Raw genomic sequence first — 21,163 nt, forward strand, 5'->3', positions numbered from 1 at the left:
GATAAGTCAGCCCAGCTCCCCAGAGTGGAGTGAGTTAGGGAACAGAGAGAGGCAGGAGAATTAGGCTAATGGTGCTCCCTCCACATGAAAAAGGAACATGAGGAGTAGAGAATATGCAGCTCGAAGTATCAGGGGTGTGGTGTGTGTAGACATCTGAAGTCCAATATTTATTGTCTGTGTGTGGCGTTTTATATATGCTGTATCATTTAATAAAATACTGTACTCCTCCCACCCCACCCCAACCCTACAAAGGTTGTGGAATAGTTGTTATAAATATTATTATATACATTTTACACATGAGGAAACGAAACCTTAGAGAAGTTGCTTAGCTTGCTCCAAGTGTCATGAATGATAATGAGAAGATTTGAAACCCATTTTCCCACATCTTAGTTTCTCACGTTAATAAATCTGAAAATACTTATCCAGGCAAATAAGATCTCTTCATTGAAAACTGTTCTGAAGCTGTGTTGATTGATGATTACTTGATACAACATTTAGACTGTGATTTTTTAAAACTTTTTATTTTGAAATAATTTCAGATTTACAGAAAAGATGCAAAAATCGTACAGAGAAGTCCCTGTATGCCCTTTATTCAGCTTCCTCTAATTTCATCATCTTATATAATGATAACATAATTTTCAAAAATGGGAAATTGATATTGGTACTACACTATTAACTAAACTACAGACCTTACTCCAATTTCACTACTCGCCCATCGTTTTCAATATTGACTGAATTTTTTGAAGGCAGCAAGTGTATTATATTCATATTCACACCCATAGTGCCCTCTGTAAGTCTGGTCTAGAATCAGTCATAAGTAACTGCTTGTGAGATGAGTAAATGATAGATTTTGAGTTTCATACTATCAATACAACTTGTGTATATTTGTGTGTATATATGTGCCACAGGCTTAGAAGCACATACAAAAGTCTGAAGCTGTGATTTGAATGAATGTTATTCAAAACTAAGTTCCACATTAGACTTGGTAAAGCAAAGCCATTTAAAACTGAAAAATTTTCAAAAACAAAAGAGAATGTACTAATCAGATTGAAAGAAAGATACATACATTGGAAGGTACTAAATTAGCAAAAGGCTATGATGTGACATTCATTTTATTACTTTTGTACATGTGTGTGCATGCATGTAGATTTCATATATCAGTTTAGTAAATGCCTGGGCAAGAGAAGAAGCAGTTGCTGGCAGTCAGTCCTGTATTTCTAGTCAGGTTGTGGAAGTTTATGTTAAACCAAATCATATAAACTCTCTTGTTTGAAGAGGAAATCCAAACTGATGCTTTTAAGTCTTGTATTTTCTTTTGCACTGACTTCAGTAGAGATAGCATTAATGAAGTATGGATCTTGTTATCACAATGTTTTCTGATCATTTATAACCAAAGAATGTGAAACCAGGAGAGAGGCAATATTCCAAGCACAAAATTCTTCTTAAGCTTAATGGACTCTGAAATAGCCACCTTTCTTTCTGTTTTCTCAATCATCTTTTAACCAAACTGAAAATATTAATGTGACAAAGTATAGAAAGACACAAATATGGCATTATTCTTAGTTAGACAAAACAGGTATACAAAATTCTTATGAGGACTGATTTTTCTCAAAAAGTTCAACTTTTAAAACGTTTTAATTATTTTATTATTGTTATTTAGATGGAAGACGTCATAGCACGCATGCAAGATGAAAAAAATGGAATTCCTATTCGTACCGTCAAAAGCTTTCTTTCCAAGATACCTAGTGTCTTCTCTGGTAAGTTTGCACTCAGTGTAACACTATTTTCTCCAGCACTTTTCATATAACTATTTAAAATCTATTCTAGCCATTTACTATTGATGCTCTCTCTAACTCATTATTCAATAATTACTTATAAAAATTCATGTCATGTTCAATATCATGTTGTATACTTGATAGTAAAACAAATCAAAACAGCAAAAAAAAAAAAATCATGACCTTACCCAAAATTATTTGCAAAGACATAATGAACAAACGTGAAATAACAGAAAAAAAAGGAAACTATGAAAATACAGATGTATGAAACAGTGTGATGTAGATTATATACAAAAGTTAGGAAGGTGACAAAAATCAATGAAGAGGCAAGAAAAGGTTCCTGAAGAGCAGTGATAAGCTGAGTTTGAAAAACAAGGAATTATATCAACCTCAAGACCACTACCTCAACCAATTCTACATGCAGAACTGGGAGTGACCAAACTGCTGAGAACAGGTTGGATAGACGGGAACGAATAGAGTTGGGTCAAGTAAGGAGGGTCTAGGGTCTTTGAAAGCCAACCAAAGAATCTAATTCTGATATAACAGAAAATATGGAGACACCTGCAATTTTTGCAGAGAATGTTACGATGAAAGTGCTTGGGGTGAATTGGTATTCAGTAAGGGTCCTTGTCACTGTGATAGGTATAAGGCTCTTGTAGGAATAGTTTGAATGCTAAGGATCTGATAGCCAGGGAGTGGAGGAATAGAGAGAAAAAAGCATGAGGATTTGGTGAATAACTAGGTATGTAGGCTATAAGATGACATGACCCAATGGTTTTTGTTTTTTAATTGGGTGATTGTGAGATATAGGAATTATTATCAGAAATAGGGAAACCCCACAGATTTGGTTGAAAGTGACTAGAGAAGCCCTAGAGAAAATGGATAATAATAAGTTAGAAATATGTGCTCTGGCTCCAGGAGACAGTGAATGGCCAAGCTCTGGGGACTCGGGTGTGCTCTGTCCTTGGATGGCACGGCTTAGAGAAGAGACAGAATCAGAAAGACCAAAGCCTTAGCAGCCAGTAAGGAGAGTAAGGAGGCTGGTGCTGAGCATGTGGAGGGGAGGGTGCTTGATGGAATTCATGAACAAGAGTTGTGTGATGCTTTCTTGTGAACAAGGATCAAAAGAAGACCAATGATCAGGAATCCTTCAGCCTTGGTACGGTGGTAATAATTAGGACCAGAACACAAATAAGTAGGCCCAGATGTTGATGTTTAATAGCTGCATTGCTCTCAGATGAAAGAGAGAAAACAATGGAGCAGGCAAGAGCTGCAGTAGCATGACATTTTGCTCTAATAAAACGTATTCTCTTTTTCCTGTTACTGCCTTTCAGTCCCACTTTGTTCCAGTTTCTTGTTCTTCCTTGATGATGCCCTATATTTTCCCATACTCTTCCTTCCTCACTATTCTACTTCCAGACTTTGAGGTCATTCTGACCATTAAATTCTGTCCATTCTTCAGCAGCTAGCTCAGAGACCTCTTTGAAGAAAACTATCCTGAGTTTTGTTCTCTGTTCTCTCAAAAGACTTGTTGTTATTGTTGTTTTGCCTCCCTGTTAGTAGTTGTTATGCCCCACCTTGCCTTATAGTTATTTTTTTATATGTCCTATATCCTTGGGTAAGTATTAAGCTCCTTGCCATCAATAACTCAGAGAGTTAACTTTACCTCTAAACACAAGTATGAAAACTACTCATATTTTGTCAACCAATGAAAAAGAGAACTTATCTCTTTAAAATACTTCAATACTGGGGTTGTATACTGAAATGCATTCACAATCCAGACAAATAAATTCACTAAGTTGCCCATCTGAACTGGGAGCTGTGGTCAATTAAATAGTGCATAGCCCATCCAGAGGCATTTTATTTCAGGAATTTAATGGCTGAACGCAAAAGGATTGCCCATCAGTTTAAGCTGAGCTTCAAGTTAGAGTTACCTGCTCTAATGGTAAATCTAAAATTTTGGTTGAGTTCTTCAAGTAATAATGCCTCATACAATTCCAATACAATTCCAATATAGCATTGTATTGGAAGAACTCTTGATTGACAATATTAAGGTCTTAATTAAAAAGTAAGAATGAGATTGAACCATGAAGTGCCTGATATTATTTTAATGTTCATTAACATAAACGAACAATGTTAGCTGTGAAATAAAGAGAATATCAATGACATTTTTCATATTACTGTAATTAGTTTCTAATTATCATTCAGTGTTTCCTAGAAACTTTTAGGAGCTCTCTGCCTCACAGGTTCAATTAGATGCTTTGCTGTGGATTTAATTTGTATGTCTAGTATTATGTCTAGTATTTTACCAACCTCTTTGTATTAATATCCCCAAATTATAATGGTCTGAATCTCCATCTACTTTACTAGCAGTTTTTGGTCTTTTTTAGTAATTTTCTTCTCCTGCTATTTCTTATGGTGATTTGGGATTAATCCCTGTGTTCTTTTGTGGCCTGACTTGCTAACCACTGCTTACTTTCCTGCCTCTTTCTGCTTCTTCTTTCTCCTTTTCATGTTCTACTTCAGAGCTGCTAATGAAACAAGGGATCTACTAACTTTAGGCCCTTACTTCAATCAGAAACCAACTGTGATGAGTGATGTAATGTGTGAGAGGAAGGTAGTGTGATTGTTGGGGAAAGGAGTCTATTTTGTTATGGACCATTCCATAAGGGAAAAACTGTCTCAAATACTGTTAATCTAGCTCTTTCAGGTTACCCATTTGTGCTCCCTAAAGCCTTGATGAACAAAGCATGGTCCATGAACCAATAGTATCAGCATCACCTGGGAATTTATTAGAAATACAGTATCTGGGCCCACTCCAGACCTACTAAATCCGAATCGCAATTTTAACTCTAAAGTTTAAGGGGTACTGCCTTAAGTAGGGCAGCAGGGCCAGACTGGGTTCCAGGCCAGCACTCGTTTTTTACTGGGTGCAGTGGCCAACCTGTTTGTGCAGAGCTTTCTGTTTCCCTTTAAGGACCCTGACTATTTTTTCTGCAGTCTGGCCTCAATCAAGCCCACCCCAGTTTGTGTAATGGTTTGTTCTTGTTTTGGTTTTGTTTTGATTTGTTTGTTTCACTTGTGGGAGGGAGAAGGGATTATAAAGGAGAATCTAGCTCCTTCTAGTTCCTTTACTCCAAGCCAAGAGCCTCCTCAACCTCTAAGATTGAGGGATGTTAACAGTTAATGTGGAGGGATGGAAACTATCCAGCTCTACCAGGCAGCACCCATATATAATACACATGTCATGGTGGCCAAGTAATGTTCACATCTGCCTCAGGTGAAAACAGCTGTATTGAGAACATGATGATTCAATTCCATCCTCTCACAACATCTGAGATCCAAACCCAGAATCATGGCTATTACATAGATAATATAACTAACAGTGGTTTGGGCTTTGGAGATTTTTTGTTTGTTTATTTTTCCCCACCTCCTGATAAATGCTTTCCTCCAGCTAAACATCCAAGACTTCTCTAATTATTTTGGTTTTGGAGTTGTTAATTTCAGCCTCCTGGTTTCCATGGTCCCAACATCAGATGAAAAATCTTTGGATGAACACTCCATGTTGATCCCTTGAACTATGGGATAGGAGATGTCCTTGGGTAGGACAATGTCCAATCACAACATTGTTTTTCCCCAGAATTGCCTTCTCAACTTGTGAGATAGCTTAGGCAGTTCCACTGGTGTTATATGACTGGACCCCCTCAAGTTCAAGAAATGAAATCATTGGTGGGCATTTGAATATTTTCATATTCTGGAAATTCAGTATTTCACTTATTCTAGATCATGGTGAAATAAGCCTTTACCCATTGTATGAGTTTAATTTTCTTCAGTGGATTGATTGACTGGGAAGTTACTGTGTTTCCAGAGAAGCCACAGCAGGAAATAAAACTGAACGCTCTTCTCAGTTCTTTATAAATAGTGTAGGTTTTCATTAAAATGGTCAGAAATAAATTGGGGGTTGTAAGTCAACCATTCCTGCATTTCATATATTTCTGTCTTTTGTCTTAATAGCTTGAGGACGTTCTCCATCACGAACACATCAATACTGAAGGAGTTGCATCTTTTTGTTACTGTTCTTTTGCAACTCATTTCCATTCTTCATCTGAATTGATCACCTTTAACATGCTCCCATAAAAATGGCTTGCCACCAATTGGCAAGAGCAAAATTTATAGTCAGAAGAGTTATTTAATAGTCCTTATGATGTGTGGGTTTGGCTAGCCTCAAGTCTTTTCTTCTAACTACTTTATTGAGGTATGATTAAAATAAAAACCTATATACATTTAATGTATTCAACTTGACGAGTTTGGAGATAAGTATAAACAGGTGAAACCATCACCACTATCCATGCCATAAGCATATCCATCATCCCATAAAATTTGCTTCTGCCTTAATTAATTAATTTTGGGTAAGAACATTTAACATAAGAGCTACCATTTTAGCAAAATTTAAAGTATGCAATACAGTTTGTTAACTATAGGCACTACGCTGTACAGGAGGTCTCTATAACTTTTACATCTTGTGTAACTGAAAGTTGTACCCTTTGACTAATATGTCCTCACTTCCCCATCTCCCAGCCCTTGGCAACCACTATTCTACTCCCTGCTTTTATGAGTTTGACTGTTTTATATTCCTCATATATATGGTGTCATGCAGTATTTGTCCTTCTGTGTCTGGCTTATTTTAGTTGGCATAATGTCCTCCAGATTCACCCATGTTGTCACAAAAGGCAGGATTTCCTTCTTTTTTAAGGCTAAATAGTACTCTATTGAGACTTTAGCCTCAAGTCTTAGGCTCAAGAAAGCATCTTTAATTCTCTAGAATCCACTCAGGCCATTTTTTCCCTCTGTGTTCTATTCTTACTCTCAGCAAGTTTGATAACAAAGGAAGCCCTAACCAGTAACATGCTGAGCTACTCCAATTACATAGAAAGAGGAATTATTATATTTCATATTACTGGATAAGGAATCATTATTCATATTTTATTATTATTTTGGTCCTCTAACAGGGTATACAGTTCTCTGTGATGCCTTGTTCTTTTCAGGCATATAAATGAAACTGAGCAGTATGTATGAGCTTAAAAATTAAGTTGCTTTTAAATGAAATAATTTGAATATGTCCTGCCTCTTATCTTTTATTCTTCTAAAGGTTGTATGAATGTTTATTAGTGTCATGGAGAAATGATCTGTATAGGCTTAAACGTATCTTGTGGGTGACTGCACGGGTAAGAAAGAAAAGGAGAAACCTTGGTGACATGAACTGGCTGAATACAAGTTTAATAAGTACATATTTTGCATCTAAAAGTTTTTGAGAACCGCTTTCAGGGTGCCTTATGACTTAAACCTGATTACATATGGAGTTAACTGAAGGACAATAAAAATAGAAATAAATATTATGGAATATTTTTCTGTGAAGACTATAAAACTGTCTAAGTAATTCTAAGATACTTCTAAGAGTCTAAGATGCTCTTTTCTGAAACTGACATCTTACTGTGAAATATCTTTCATCTGTCATTGGAATGGTAGCATGGGTTCTACAGAAATTCAGAGAGAAATAGGTTGCTTTTAAAACAATTGTAAAATATTTTGGCATGAATCATGCTTGTAATATTTTGCTTTTATAATATCCCATTGGTAATTCAAGAATCCAAAGAGGAAATTTATAAGCAATAAATAAGAAAGAAAAAATGTCTAAAAATTTTGGCAGTTCTTAAAGTTCAATTCTGAAAAATTAAATTCTTAGAGAAAACAAAACATGTTAACTAGATTTGCAAGAAACATAAACATTTGCAAAAAGCCAGTCCTTTCTTTGTCATCTTCTTGACATACCTCTCTGACAAAGTCACAAAACAACTGGCACATGGTAACTACACAATCAGCCAAACTGAGGAACAGAGGGGAAGCTGAACTGTCACAAACAAGTATTTAAATTATCTTTGCTGTGAAAGATTCTTCACCCCATCTTGGTTGTCACTCTTATTGTAAAATAGCACCATGAAGTGATTAGAAGTAGTAAAGAATTCTAATCTCAGCTACTTGGACTCTCTGGCATTTGTTCTAGATAATTCTTTTTCTATAGCTAAATACTACTGGGAAAATGATAAGGTTAGCTATGTATTGGGCTTTCACTGTATTTGTAGATAAATGACTTATTTTATTTTATTTATTTATTTATTTTTATTTATTTATTGGCTGTGTTGGGTCTTCGTTTCTCTGCGAGGGCTTTCTCCAGTTGCAGCAAGCGGGGGCCACTCTTCATCGCGGTGCGCGGGCCTCTCACTATCGCGGCCTCTCTTGTTGCAGAGCACAGGCTCCAGACGCGCAAGCTCAGTAATTGTGGTTCACAGGCCTAGTTGCTCCGCGGCATGTGGGATCTTCCCAGACCAGGGCTGGAACCCGTGTACCCTGCACCAGCAGGCAGATTCTCAACCACTGCGCCACCAGGGAAGCCCCAAATGACTTATTTTAAAATGTGGTTGAATCAATTTGATGTGACCAAGATAAAAAGCAAGCTCTTGTTTTCACCAGAATGTTAGAAGAAATGGTAAAAATTCAGGAATATCTTAATGCTTTGATTTCACCTTTAGCTTTCTTTGTAGTCACGCAAATTAGACCCAGGAACTACTTTTCTCTTTCAGGGTAACTATAGATGGTGGTGCTGTTTCTCTGGAGTGCTTTTTGGACATCTGAATTTGCTATTTTGTATTTTAAGTGAATATTATTGGGATTGGATTGGATTTTGTCCCCCAAATAACTTCATTCCAGAGAGGGAAAGTCTGTTCAAATACATAAATATGTCTATCAAAATTCTACAGATAAGAGTCCTCTCTGACTACCAACTGTGTTGGTTTTCTGGAGTAGTTCTGTTACCTTATCTTTTACTCAGAACATGGCTTCTCCCTATATGTTCTTGCTGGAGCAAAGACTCTTTCCAACACAGCTGAATCATTTTATTGTTGTATGACCAACAGCTGTAAATAAATCTCTGGAGATGGACCTTTTTACTTAAGATTATGAACAGAACTCAAGAGTAAATCATTATCAATAGCCAAAATATGTAATTTACTTGGAAAAAATCATTGTGCCTACAGAATAGCAGATTTCTATTCTTAAGGAGCTCTCTGGAAAAGACTCTAAGAACTATGATGAACTTCTAGTTCTCTCATTCCTACCTAGGAATCTGACAGGGTTCGTAGATAAACACAGGGTGAATGCACAAACATGTAGCCAAGGTTCTATGGAGAAATATTGAGGCTCACTAATACTGTAGCTTATTTTTTGGACTTGGGGAAAAAGGGCAATTGATGTACTTTTTTTAGAATTTCCAAAAACCACTACTACATTTTTACAAAGAAGAACTGTACATGGCAGTGTTGAGAGTATTTTGGCATGGGTAAGGAACAATATATTGATAAAAGGCAGAAAACAGAGTACGGTCATAAACAAACAACTGTCTATAAGTCTGGGGAATCCCAACTGGTATTGAATTTTATCTTAGAATTTAAATATTATCTTTAGGCATCTGGACTCTTCAGATTTACAGATGATGCCAAATTGTTCCAAAAAGTAAAAACCCAAACCATGAAAGAAAAAAAAATCAAAGATGAGAACCCCAGGATATGTGAAGAACTTTCTGGAAAGTTATCAAGAGAGAGAAAATTTAGCCAAATAGAAAATAATACATATATAAAAAATAATGCAAAGTCAAGTCTGGGGCAGGTTCAGCACTAATATTTAAGACCCATGGAAGGAACTAGAGGATCACCAATAGCCTAGTCCCTAAAGTTGCTGCTCCGTTGTGCTCCTGTGATCAACAAGACCCCACTGAGGTCTTGAATAAGGTGTTGAGTATAACATAGGAGGAAATTGGACAGAAATAGGAAACTATCCTACCCATATTTAGAACCATATGAATATGAGCTCCTCAGAATTAGAGTTATTTCATGCCATTTTTTAATCTAACCTCAAGGCAGATTTAACAGTTTGAAAAAATTTGATTGAAAATTTGATTGATTGAAAAGGAAGCCTAGGTAATGAAAAGTAGAAGTTGTTACTGGTCATGTGTTAAAAATATAAACGGTTCGAAAGGGTTAGATAAATATAGATAATGCATGCACAAGAGATGAACAAGAAATAATGGGATACTTGGGGTTTATTCTTATTTTTTGGTGTTGATGTTACTGGGAAATTCAATATATCTGTGTGTGACACACAGGAAATTAGCAATAAATGGAAAAATTACTGTAGTTAATACCAATAATATTATTACTTTTATTACCACCTTCAGAGGCCTGGATTAGGCCCAGATTTATACATTCTCTTTCCTCCTAGATAGTTAATCTTTTGCAAGACCAGGGGTAATTACCTGTGTTGGAGGCTCTGTAGCATCTGGCACAAGATTTTTTTAGTATCTCCTTAAAAGGTATTTGTTGAATACCTATTACATTCATTAATTGATGACCATTTCCCACATTCTCAAGGTGCCTTATAGATTTTAACACTCTTTAATGTGTCCTATCTTTTATTCCTCACAAGTAACTAAACATATGAAATTGAAATCTTCTAGGGAGATGAATGCATGTTAATTGCTCTTTTCATATAATATCATTGGAACTTAAGAGCATTACACATTGATATTGATTTTTTTCCTTAAATAAATCACATTTTGACTTTCTTAACTAATTTCTTTATTATCATAATGTCAATACCCAGCTAATTGTGTCATCTGGACTCTTAGTGAATGAATAAAATAGTGATAGTCAGAGGCAATCTTGCAAATTTGTTTTGGGAGATTTAAATGATGCAGACATATTAACTTTTCATATTTTAGTTACCTACTCTGAAAATTTTCACAAATGTTGACTTTTCTTTAAAGCAACAGACCTGAAAAGCTTAATTTTGTTCATTGGTGAGTTTTTTTCTAAAATCATAGAAATGATAGGTTGCTAAAGAAAAGCCTATCAAAGTGGAGCTTTACTTCTTTAAATTAATGCATTAACATTGCTTTCTTTTGGGAGTAGATCAAAATTGACTGTAGAGATAGATGTTTATTTGGGATGATACTAAAGCCTTCATTATCTCCAAGAATGAATAAATCTTGATGACTGAATTGCTGGTCTGGATGTGTTTTGTGAAATGATGAATCAGTGAACAATGTTCGAGGTACACCATTTTGCTCTGCCTTTTTATCCTGATGATACCATCTGGGCTTCTCTTCATTTCCCTCTCTCTCTGAACATACTTTGAAGGGCTTCCATTTTTCACCTCCTAGAAATTCTAGGATAGGGAACTATCCTGTCCTTACCCTCATCCTACCCTATTGGCATCCCCAAGCCAGCCTGTATTAATCATTCCTTTCTTTGGGTTTTTCTAGCACTATGTTCGTCTTCATGGAGTTTATTTTACCTAACATTTTGTCCACAGTGAGCATGTGCTGTGATTCTTACTAGTGGCTGTAAGCACCTGGAGAACAAGAATAATTTCTCATTTCAATTTGAATCCTCTGTAGATTCAGTGTCTGGCAGATAGTAGATACTCAGCAAATGTAATGACTTCTCATAGGACAGCTGATGTCCCAGGCATTCAGGTACATCCACAACAAATTCCACTTTCGATTCATTGGCAATGGAAAGAACACTCAGTGTAATTATTTGCTCTGTTGGCATCCAGCGCTGTATGATACTTTTATCTCAGCAGGGAGCACTAGAAAGATGGCATCTCTGCTTTGCTGTCATTTACTAGCTTAGATGGGTTTCAGGATGGAGACTCAGCATGGATTCCAGAGTCCAAAACACTCTCAATTTAAATTTTATTTGGTTTAAGGTGAATGTTTACAGCATCAGACATTCCCATATTTAAATGTAAATATTCTTCAACCCTGTCTAGAATAGTGCAAAAAGTATATATATTCTGGTAGTAAAGAGACCTGGATTTTAGTCCTATATCTCATGTTGCAAAGGAGAACATTATGTGTTAAGTGACAGCTCCAGCACCAGTGCTTATAAGAATATGAATGTTTTGGTCATAACCACTATCATAGGAACTACCGGCATTTATTGAGTGCTTACAATATACTTGATATTCAGTAAATATTTACTTTTTAGATTCATTCTTTTATATATTATTGTCCTTACAAAGATAAGTAAAGTTCAGAGAAGTTAAATAACTTGGCTAAGGAGAGACTGTTAGAAAGGTTCTAGGTATTTTCATCATAAACACCTTTGCCACAAGTAGTTTCACAGCACAAGTAACTGGCTGTAAAGGCATTTTGCTATAAAAGACAAAAATACAGTTATTTTTTAAAACTGTTGATTGACAGTTTTGTTTTGATTACAGTAGAAAATGATAAAATACCAGTTTCTGCAAATCCTTTGGTGAGCAGTCATCCCTCCCACCTGTCAGAATCAGAAGTTTTCTGAGTTAAGCAAATATAAGAGGCGGCTAGTGATTCCCAACAGCTTTTGAAGGCATTAATGATCGATTCTTTAGCTAATTTAGTTACAACGGCTTGTTCTCTCTTGCTTTCTTTTCCAGATTTATGACATCATACTAGAAGTTGGAGGCAAAAGGAGAATCAAGCTCCTCCTATCCTCCTGGCCCCCAAATGGTTACACGATTCCTGATAAGTTTCTTGAAAACGTTGAAAATTTTAACAGAATATGGCTTAGATTAGCTCACTAAAGGATTTGCAAAAACTGATGTGTTATTTTCTAGTGTGATGTCAACCATATATTTTATCTTTTACAGCAAATTGGCCTCACGGCCAGTTAGTTGTAGGCGAAACTGCTTGCAGGGAAGGTATTTATAGGAACACAGTGGACACATGTTAGGTAAGCTGTAGAGCTGACATTTAAATCTAGGATAATCTAGTGTGTGTGTGTGTGTGTGTGTGTGTGTGTGTATGTGTGTGTGTACATATATACAAATTATATTAATACATTATCATATAGTGTGATAAATATTATAATATATATATATCTCATAATCTGATCCCATTAAATAATTTGAATCCTTCCTGTTTCATTCTGCATTCAGCTTGGAAATGCCCTTTTCTCTTTTACAAAGAAATCAGTCAAGTAAGAGACTTCTCAGGGTGAGGTGACATGGGTAATAATCAAGGGGCTTTTCTTTTGAGACTTGATTACTTTACAAGCATCAGTCCATTCACCATAGTACTTGGGTATCTTATCCAGTGAAAAACTGCCATGTTTATTTAGGAGATATGCACAGTCAGTGAAGGAGAAGAAAACAACACGCTGAGAACGTGTAGTGGAAAGAAACAGAACAAAGCAGAGCAAAAACAAACAGAACAATAGCTGGAGGGCTAAACAAGGGACCATGCTTATGTAAACTTCCCTGGGGACTCATCACTGCACCAAATGCACTGGACCCTTTTCCCTTCCTTCCTTTCCACTGACTCTGAGCAGCTGACACAGGAACAAACCATGAATGTTCCCAGAACTGGGGCACATCCAGAATTCCACAGCACTATATCCATCACTTTTATCCAAATACCAGGACTGTCACATTACATAATTTTCACATTTGTTCTTATTTTTGATGACCACAGAACAGACTTGTGTCCCAGTTAGCCATTTTGTCCCTTTCATTTATTCTTTGGGTCAGATTTCTACTAACTCATGTCATTTGCGTAACTGCTCAGATCTGTTTCCAGGGAAACTGTTTTACTTTCCATGTAAATATAAGATATTTGTCCTAACTCCCCTCTGTCACATTTTGTTACAAAGAGACATTTTGGGTAGTTGTTTATTCTTAAATTTCTCTTTGAAACACTTTCTTGTGGAAATCGTGTGCAAAATTACTTATCCCTTTTGCTATATGCAGGACTCTATTGAGAAAGGAGAAGGTTGACTTAAGAGGGTTTGTTTGGAGCAGGGAGAGTCAGAAAAGTTATGAGATTAGACTTTTAGGTTTGTCTCTAGCCTGTGATGTGGAATTAATTTAGAGTGTGATTTCTGTCGTTAGCTGGAGATTTGGGGAATTATTTACAAAAGGTCAAATTTCACATGTGAACAAAATGACAATTTAGGAAACTACACCCTTTCTTTTGCAGTACTGGAGTTCTTCACTGAGCAAAATTTCCCCCAGTTTTTATTGCAGAGTGCTGAGTTTTCCGTGTCTGTGGGGGTTCCTGGTGGAAGGAAGCCATCAGGAGGTCTGGGGGTTGGTCAGGGAAAGCTCATCAGTTAAAGGGAGAGGGATATGGAGGCAAATGAAGAACATTGTAGAAGAGGCTCCGTCTGAGAAACATGACACTAGAATCAAATAGCATCATCTTTTCCACACATCATGGCAGATATGGATCACCCTCTGTGGGGTCCTCCAGGTGGGCTGCTCAGTATAACCTTAGGATGGCTTTGAGTGTTAAGCCATTGCAAGTTGATACCTGAAAACTGCCAATTTCAAATGATTTTGGAGCAGAGTTTGATGTTGGATGCATCATTCCAAGAGTCAATCTAGAAGATACAATCAACAGAGTTGCACTGATGATTTAAAATGTTTGGAAAGCAAAGCCTGCTGTAAACTTCATGTGAAAAATCATTGGTCACTTGGTCATTCTCACCCCACAAATAGTGGTATCGTAAGGTGACAGACTAATTTGGTAGTTCTTTTCAGGACAGTTTTCGGGACCCATACATCTTCATGAGATCATGTGCTTTTTAGTGATCTTTCTTCCTCAGAACAAATTTCATGTTAGAAATCTTCCAGGGCCCATCTGTGGAAGATACTGAGAATATAGAGGACTGGATTGCCTGGGAAGACCTGCTTTCTCTCTTTCTCTCCCTTATCAAAGACATGTTAATAAAGGGTTAATGAGTTCTACGTATAAAATCTTTGGTTTTTAAAGCTTTTTGCTACCTGACCTCTTTTAATATTTGACTTTTTCCCCCTTCTCTTTTTTGGCAGCCTTCACATGTACAAATCTCACTGAAGTCATTCCAGGCTGAAAGCATTTATGATCAAATACCAGAAAGCTAAAAATAAGTATTCTACCCTTTCTCTAGAGGTTACTGAATATTTCTGTTAACCTTTCTGGTCAGGTGGCAAGAGATGGATTTTAATGGTTGCTGGGGGCAAATGTGGAAGATCATTAAATAATTCAAGATAACTGCACTCAAAACCACCCTTCAGTGCCAAGCAGTCTGGCTTGTTTCACAACTTAAATAGTTTTGGAAAATGGTGATACAGCCAAAACTCCAAGGCCAGTATTAGATTACACCAATTTGTAGCTGTTGTATTTGATGGCTTCAAAGCCATCCTCCCTTTTCCTGGCATTATCTCCTTGGATTTCCTTTGGGTAACTATCTCATCCCACTCTCAGTCCAAGTGTTTTTCTTTTTTGTTTGTTTTTTTTTTTAAACAACCACCGGAAGTCTTTTTAAATTTTTATTATTTATTTATTTATTTATTTTTATTTTTTTTTGGCTGTGTTGGGTCTTCGTTTCTGTGTGAGGGCTTTCTCTAGTTGTGGCAAGTGGGGGCCACTCTTCATCGCAGTGCGTGGGCCTCTCACTATCGCGGCCTCTCCTGTTACGGAGCACAGGCTCCAGACGCGCAGGCTCAGTAGCTGTGGCTCACGGGCCTACTTGCTCCGCGGCATGTGGGATCTTCCCAGACCAGGGTTCGAACCCGTGTCCCCTGCATTGGCAGGCAGACTCTCAACCACTGTGCCACCAGGGAAGCCGCCCAGTCCAAGTGGTTTGAGTGGGGCCACCCAATCTCTGGATCAAGGCGAGGGGAAGGTATGTGACTCAGCCTTGGCAAATCAGATAATCATGGTCAGTACTTTTGCTGGAACAGTTGAGGAAAGAGACCCTTTCTTTCTGCATGTTGTTAAGCTAGTAGGTGTAAACCTAAGGTAAAATTTGTCTGAAAGTGAAACCAGTACAGAGGAGAGCAGAGCCATAGATTAGAATGAAATTTGGTCTTGAGAACAACTTTTGAGCACCTGTATCCAGCTGTACTTGAAGCTTTTCAGCTACTGAGCCAATACATTTCCATTTTACTTAAGTTAGCTTAACCTTGTCTTCTGGTAATGAGTTCTGAATTACACATTCCTCTTAATTATCTTCAATCCTCATTTTTTCCCAAGGGATTCTTTGCATCTGACACCAAACTTGGTTATTTTGAGTTTTTTTGGGGGGGGGTGTAATTTTAAAGTTGCATGTTGTTATTTCTTTGAGTTGCAAAACTAAAATAATGCATCATTTTTCCTGCTTAAAGATAGAGCAGTCTAAGACACAAAGACAGTTAATTTTTGTCTACGTTTATCACTGAGGTCTATGACCTAAACTTGACTTGCCACAGTTACAGAGATTCAAAGAAAGAAGATGGCATTTATAAATGATGTTAAAGGATGAGTTAATTTTACCAGGTATTGCCCATTAACTTCTTAATTATATTACTATAATCAAGTTTATGTGGCTTTTTCTTCCTCCTAGATGCTTAACACTAGAAAGAAGCCTGGTAATGCATACTCTTGTTCCCACTGCAATTTTTCAGACTCACCCCTTTCTGAGGGAGTTTTACCACAATATGGACCACAAGAAGTAAAAGCTGTGTTTTATTTACTCTCAGATCATGTGTCAATGGTCCTGGTATGGAATACATGATCAGAAAATATTTGCTGAACCAACTAGTTTATCTAACTTTGTAGTCCAAGTGTATATTAATTCTACATAGTCACCTCTTCAGTAATGTTTTCTCATTGAGTATCTTCTACAGTCAGATTTTGTGAAATACATTGATGATACAAAAATGAGAAGGCATATTCCACCCAACTGCACTGGGAGTTTTTCATCAACATGGAAGAATGACCAACAGGGTTTATCTCCTATTCTTCTCCAGACCCACAGAAGTGACAATAAAGGACTGTTTGAAAGGTATTAACCCACAGGGGCAATGAGAGAATGAAGCAATGGATGAAAGATGCAATTTTTTTTTTTTTTTGAATAAGGGAAGTGATGGAGGAGAAGTAAGGGTTCACACTTAGCAGAATGGACAGAACTATATAACCCAACTTCCAACCCAGTGAGAAACGAGCCAGTTTGCCCCACAGAACTCAGTTCTGTGAAAGACTTAGTTGAGAAACAAGGCTGGAAAGAGATTTATTGAAACAATAGATCTAGAGCCGCTGGATCCTCGGGACCCTCCCCCACTCCATGCAACCTTCCAGAAAAGTCACAGAGTTTTATTTTCTGGAAATATTGTGCAGCTCCTAATTTGAGAATCCCGAATGCAGTCGGGAGAGCTGGGGTGGAAAAGGTAAATAAGTGAAAATCTGAATTACTGACTTTGTTCTTCTTTCCCCAGTCTGCCTGCAGGGTGCCAACATACTGCCTAGCTGGGAGCTTAGGGAATTCCCCTCTGGAGAAAGTCACGGGCCCCGGAGAATGGCCATCATGTACTGACATTTGTTTCCATCCTAAATTTCTTTTGAAGTATAAAGGAATGACATTATACAGGAAGACAGGTGCAAACATACACACACCTGGAGAAAGGCGTTGATTCAGCTTCAGTAATTCAGCAAATATTTCTTCAAGTTGACAACAGCCAAGGCCCTGTGCAATCAAGGGTATCAGTCGGTAAGAGAGTTTCCAAGACTGGCTAGGGAGAGGGGTATATACCCTTTCTGAATTTAGAGAGCAAATGATGGAACTTAAAATCTGTTTACCTGTATATTCCCAGTAATTTTAAACTTAAAATTTTTATTCTGGGCTTTTAATTTATAGCCACTAAAGTTTTCATTGAAAGAAAAGGTTCTGTGTTAACATAATTCAAAGGTAACTTAAGATTTGTATACTTTTTCCTGTGTCTAAAACGTTTTTTATGCATTACATTTTTCTTAATAGGTTTGGAAATATGGTCAGTTTCTTACATTAATGATCATCTTTTCTAAGATTTTTTTTTTTTTTTGGTCTGGTGCCTCATTTCTATTTCATTAGTTTTGGTCTGTAAGTTCCTTGAGGTCAGGACTCTGTCTCACCCACTTCTATATCCCCACACACAGAGGTGCTAAATGAATGCTTGTTATCGTTTTTGTGTGTCTGTTGTTGAGTAGTACAGCTGTCCTTAAGCAACAGCACAGTGTCATCTCCTTGAACAGTGTATCAATCATAATTTTATGTTATATATTTTCTGATGCTTTGACATCTTGGGGCCTTGCTAACCCATGAGATACTGCCACTTCCAGGGCTGGCCAGTTTCTAGAGAAAGTAAAGGACTGGCATGCAAGTGTGCCTTTCGTATGCAAACCAAAAAATCCAAAGCCCACATCCCCACCACCTCCTCTCTCTGGGTGTCACAGGGCTCTTACGCTTCTATACCACTGCTCCCATCTTACTCACCCCATGACTAGGTACCAGACAACTCAGGACAGCCCCTATTCCTCAGAGCCCTCTGAAATTATTCAAACTAGGCAATCCTAACTCTGCTTACCCTGTCTTACGTCACCTTTCCCATGAAAATGACAATGAGGCTCTTGCCCATGCTTTCCCCCATCTCTCTCTGCCTCCTGACTGACCCTGGTGCTTCCCCATGCGGCCCCACATGTCATGCCATTCCTTCTGCCATAGGGAACTGTGAATAAAACTTCTTCCTTCATGACTATCATTTCTGTGTCTGCATGTCTTACCATACCTGATTAAAAGAAATCCCGGATACATTTTAAAACAGTTGACTTATTCATAGACTTGGCTGGTAAGGAAACATTGCTGTGCCCAAATGTATTCAGTGTTTTCACTTACACAGAGAGCAAAAGCAACATCAACATGGTGTTAGTTTGCCATGCCCCTGTTCGCACAGGACACCACCAAACTAAAGGGACCAGATGACACAAGTGGTGGGTCACTCTGTAGCTGAGAAGTCAATTCCACACTGCAGTTAAGTGGCATTATGGTCTGCAGCTATGCCCAAAGATGGACAAAGTGGAAAATTCCACGCTTCACTGGAATCAGGGAGGTGGATGGGAAACAGCCTCATGGCAGCCTTCTGGAAAATGGAGAGCCTCCTGCAAGATAGTCTGTGCAACAGTTCCTCACAGAACATCTGTCTTGCCATGTTCCAGGAAGGATGGCAGAGAACATTCTGCACAGACATGGTCAGACTGCAGTTGAGCCTTGCCTGCACAGTCTATGTGGGCATATGCAAGGTCACAGGGCACTCTGGCAGAACTTTCCCCTACATTTGTCACTTCTCAAGGTCTTCTGGTATTTCTAGCACTGTGATAGTTTAATGAAAGCTTTAATTTTTAAGTCTACCCAGCTTAACTCATCAGATGTGCTGTATGTTTATCAGATGTCTTTCAAAATATCTTTACCACTTAGATTACTAGATTGTGGATCTGTTCTGAGAGATCTCAGAAATATTGCCATCTAGTTCTATCCATTTCTTTAATTATTTCAACTTCTACACTTTTTGTGTAATTTGAAAGTGGTAAAACATCTTTCAGTAAAAGGAAAAGACTAAGTGTCACATAGCACTTCATGTTTAAAGTGAAGATCCTCCTTCCTTCCCCTTTTCTTTCTCCTTTCTATTCTTCCCTCCCTCTTTCATTTTTGCCTTAATTGGGGTAGGTAGTGTAGTCCCATGTTCATCTATGGATGGAGGTGATTGGAAATGTGATTTAGTTAGTATTAGAGAGTGAGTGAAAGTCAGGATGTAGACCTGAACATTCATCTAGATTTCTTGATTGGACCTTTGATTGTTAATTGTTCTTTGTGTCTGTCTAGTGAGATTAATCATATAACTAAATTAAGAAATGTATAAAAATTTAGCATAGCATACTTTCATATATAATATTCTTACTAAAAATTTACCTTAAAAGTAATTTAGCATCTAAGGATTAGCAAAGCTTTTACAGGACATTTTATTTGAGCCTCTCAGTACCCTGTGAGGTAAGCACAACTGCTTTTTTCACCATTTATAGCAAAGTAACTGAAGATCAGAGAGCAAAAATGTCTTGACCAGAATCACACTGCTAATAAATATGGAACTAAGATTTGAACCGAGGCCTGGCATACTTTTACATAGTTATAATTGTCTTTAATCTCATGCATGTTCTCTAAGGCACTGTTGTGTCCTGAATTTTGTCCCCTCCAAATTCATATGTTAAAGCCCTAACCCCTTGTACTTCAGAATGTGACTGTTTTGAGGTATAGGGCCTTTAAAGCAGTAGTTAAGTTAAAATGAGGCCCTTGGGGTGGGTCCCAATCTATCCTTATAAAAAGAGGAGATTAGGGCTCTGTATACACCATAGATAGGTGTATACAGAGAAAAGGCCACATGAGGACACAGTGAGAAAGGCGGCCATCTGTAAGCTAAAGACAGAGGCCTCAGGAAAAACCAAACCTACTGACACCTTGATCTTGGCCTTCCAGCCTCCAGAGCTGTGAGAAAATAAACTTCTGTTGTTTAAACCATCCAGTCTATAGTATTTTGTTATGGCAGCCCTAGCAAACTAGCATAGGGACAAAAGAGAAACTGAGGAATTCATTAATTAAACCACATTCTTAGACCAAACCAGCCTTCCGTTCAGGAGCAGTACTTAGCAGAAACCATGGAATTCTACTAAACTAGTGCTGTGAAAGGTGAATGGATTATCTTTTTATATTGGTGATGTTTAAAATATCTGGCAAGGCCTGCTGGCTCTGGGAAATACCCTATTACCTAAGATATAATCAGTCCAGTCCAAAACCTCCTACCTAGAAAGTGAGTCAGAAAACTAAAATTGCAGAGTATGCTCCTCCAGCTATAAACTAAAGTGAAATACCTACAGAAAGGGACTTTCCTGGTGGCGCAGTGGTTAAGAATCTTCATACCAATGCAGGGGACACGGGTTCGAGCCCTGGTCTGGGAAGATCCCACATGCCACGGAGCAACTAAGCCCGTGAGCCACAGCTACTGAACCCGCACGCCTAGAGCCGGTGCTCCACAACAGGAGAAGCCACCGCAATGAGAAGCCCACGCACAGCAACGCAACTAGAGAAAGCCTGTGCGCAGCAATGAAGACCCAATGCAGCCAAAAATAAATAAATTTATTAAAAAAAAAATACAGAAATAGGAAAAAATTAAAGTAATCATGAAATACAAAGTTTTTATAGAAAATGCCACCAAGATAACTAGAGAATACATGTTTAGTAAATATCAGAAAAAGGAAGACAATCAACCTTTTTTGATTCAGTTTTTACAAAATGTGCACATAATGGAAACCTAATGTTCTTGTCCAACTTTTTGAGGAGAAATGGGCATTTTTTTAATCCCCATCATTCATCCCTCTGAGTTATGTGAATATAATGAATTTTGTCTCATTTTGTCTTGTAAACAGGGAGCATCCCACATTGTGCCCGATAGCTGGTTACCCAAACATG

At 37.6% G+C, this 21,163-nt stretch overlaps 1 protein-coding gene across 5 annotated transcripts in view; it reads left to right on the top strand.

Annotated features, from left to right (window-relative positions):
• RGS7 (regulator of G protein signaling 7) overlaps window positions 1–21,163 on the top strand; it is a 584,795-nt gene that overhangs the window by 303,100 nt on the left and 260,532 nt on the right. For all 5 annotated transcript variants that reach the window (XM_057553541.1, XM_057553532.1, XM_057553519.1 and 2 more), the window contains exon 3: window positions 1,661–1,757. In XM_057553541.1, the coding sequence (XP_057409524.1) occupies window positions 1,661–1,757 (97 nt within the window). The remainder of the gene's footprint in view (window positions 1–1,660; window positions 1,758–21,163) is intronic.

The sequence above is a fragment of the Balaenoptera acutorostrata genome, chromosome 1, assembly GCF_949987535.1.
Source record: "Balaenoptera acutorostrata chromosome 1, mBalAcu1.1, whole genome shotgun sequence".
Lineage (NCBI taxonomy): Eukaryota > Metazoa > Chordata > Mammalia > Artiodactyla > Balaenopteridae > Balaenoptera > Balaenoptera acutorostrata.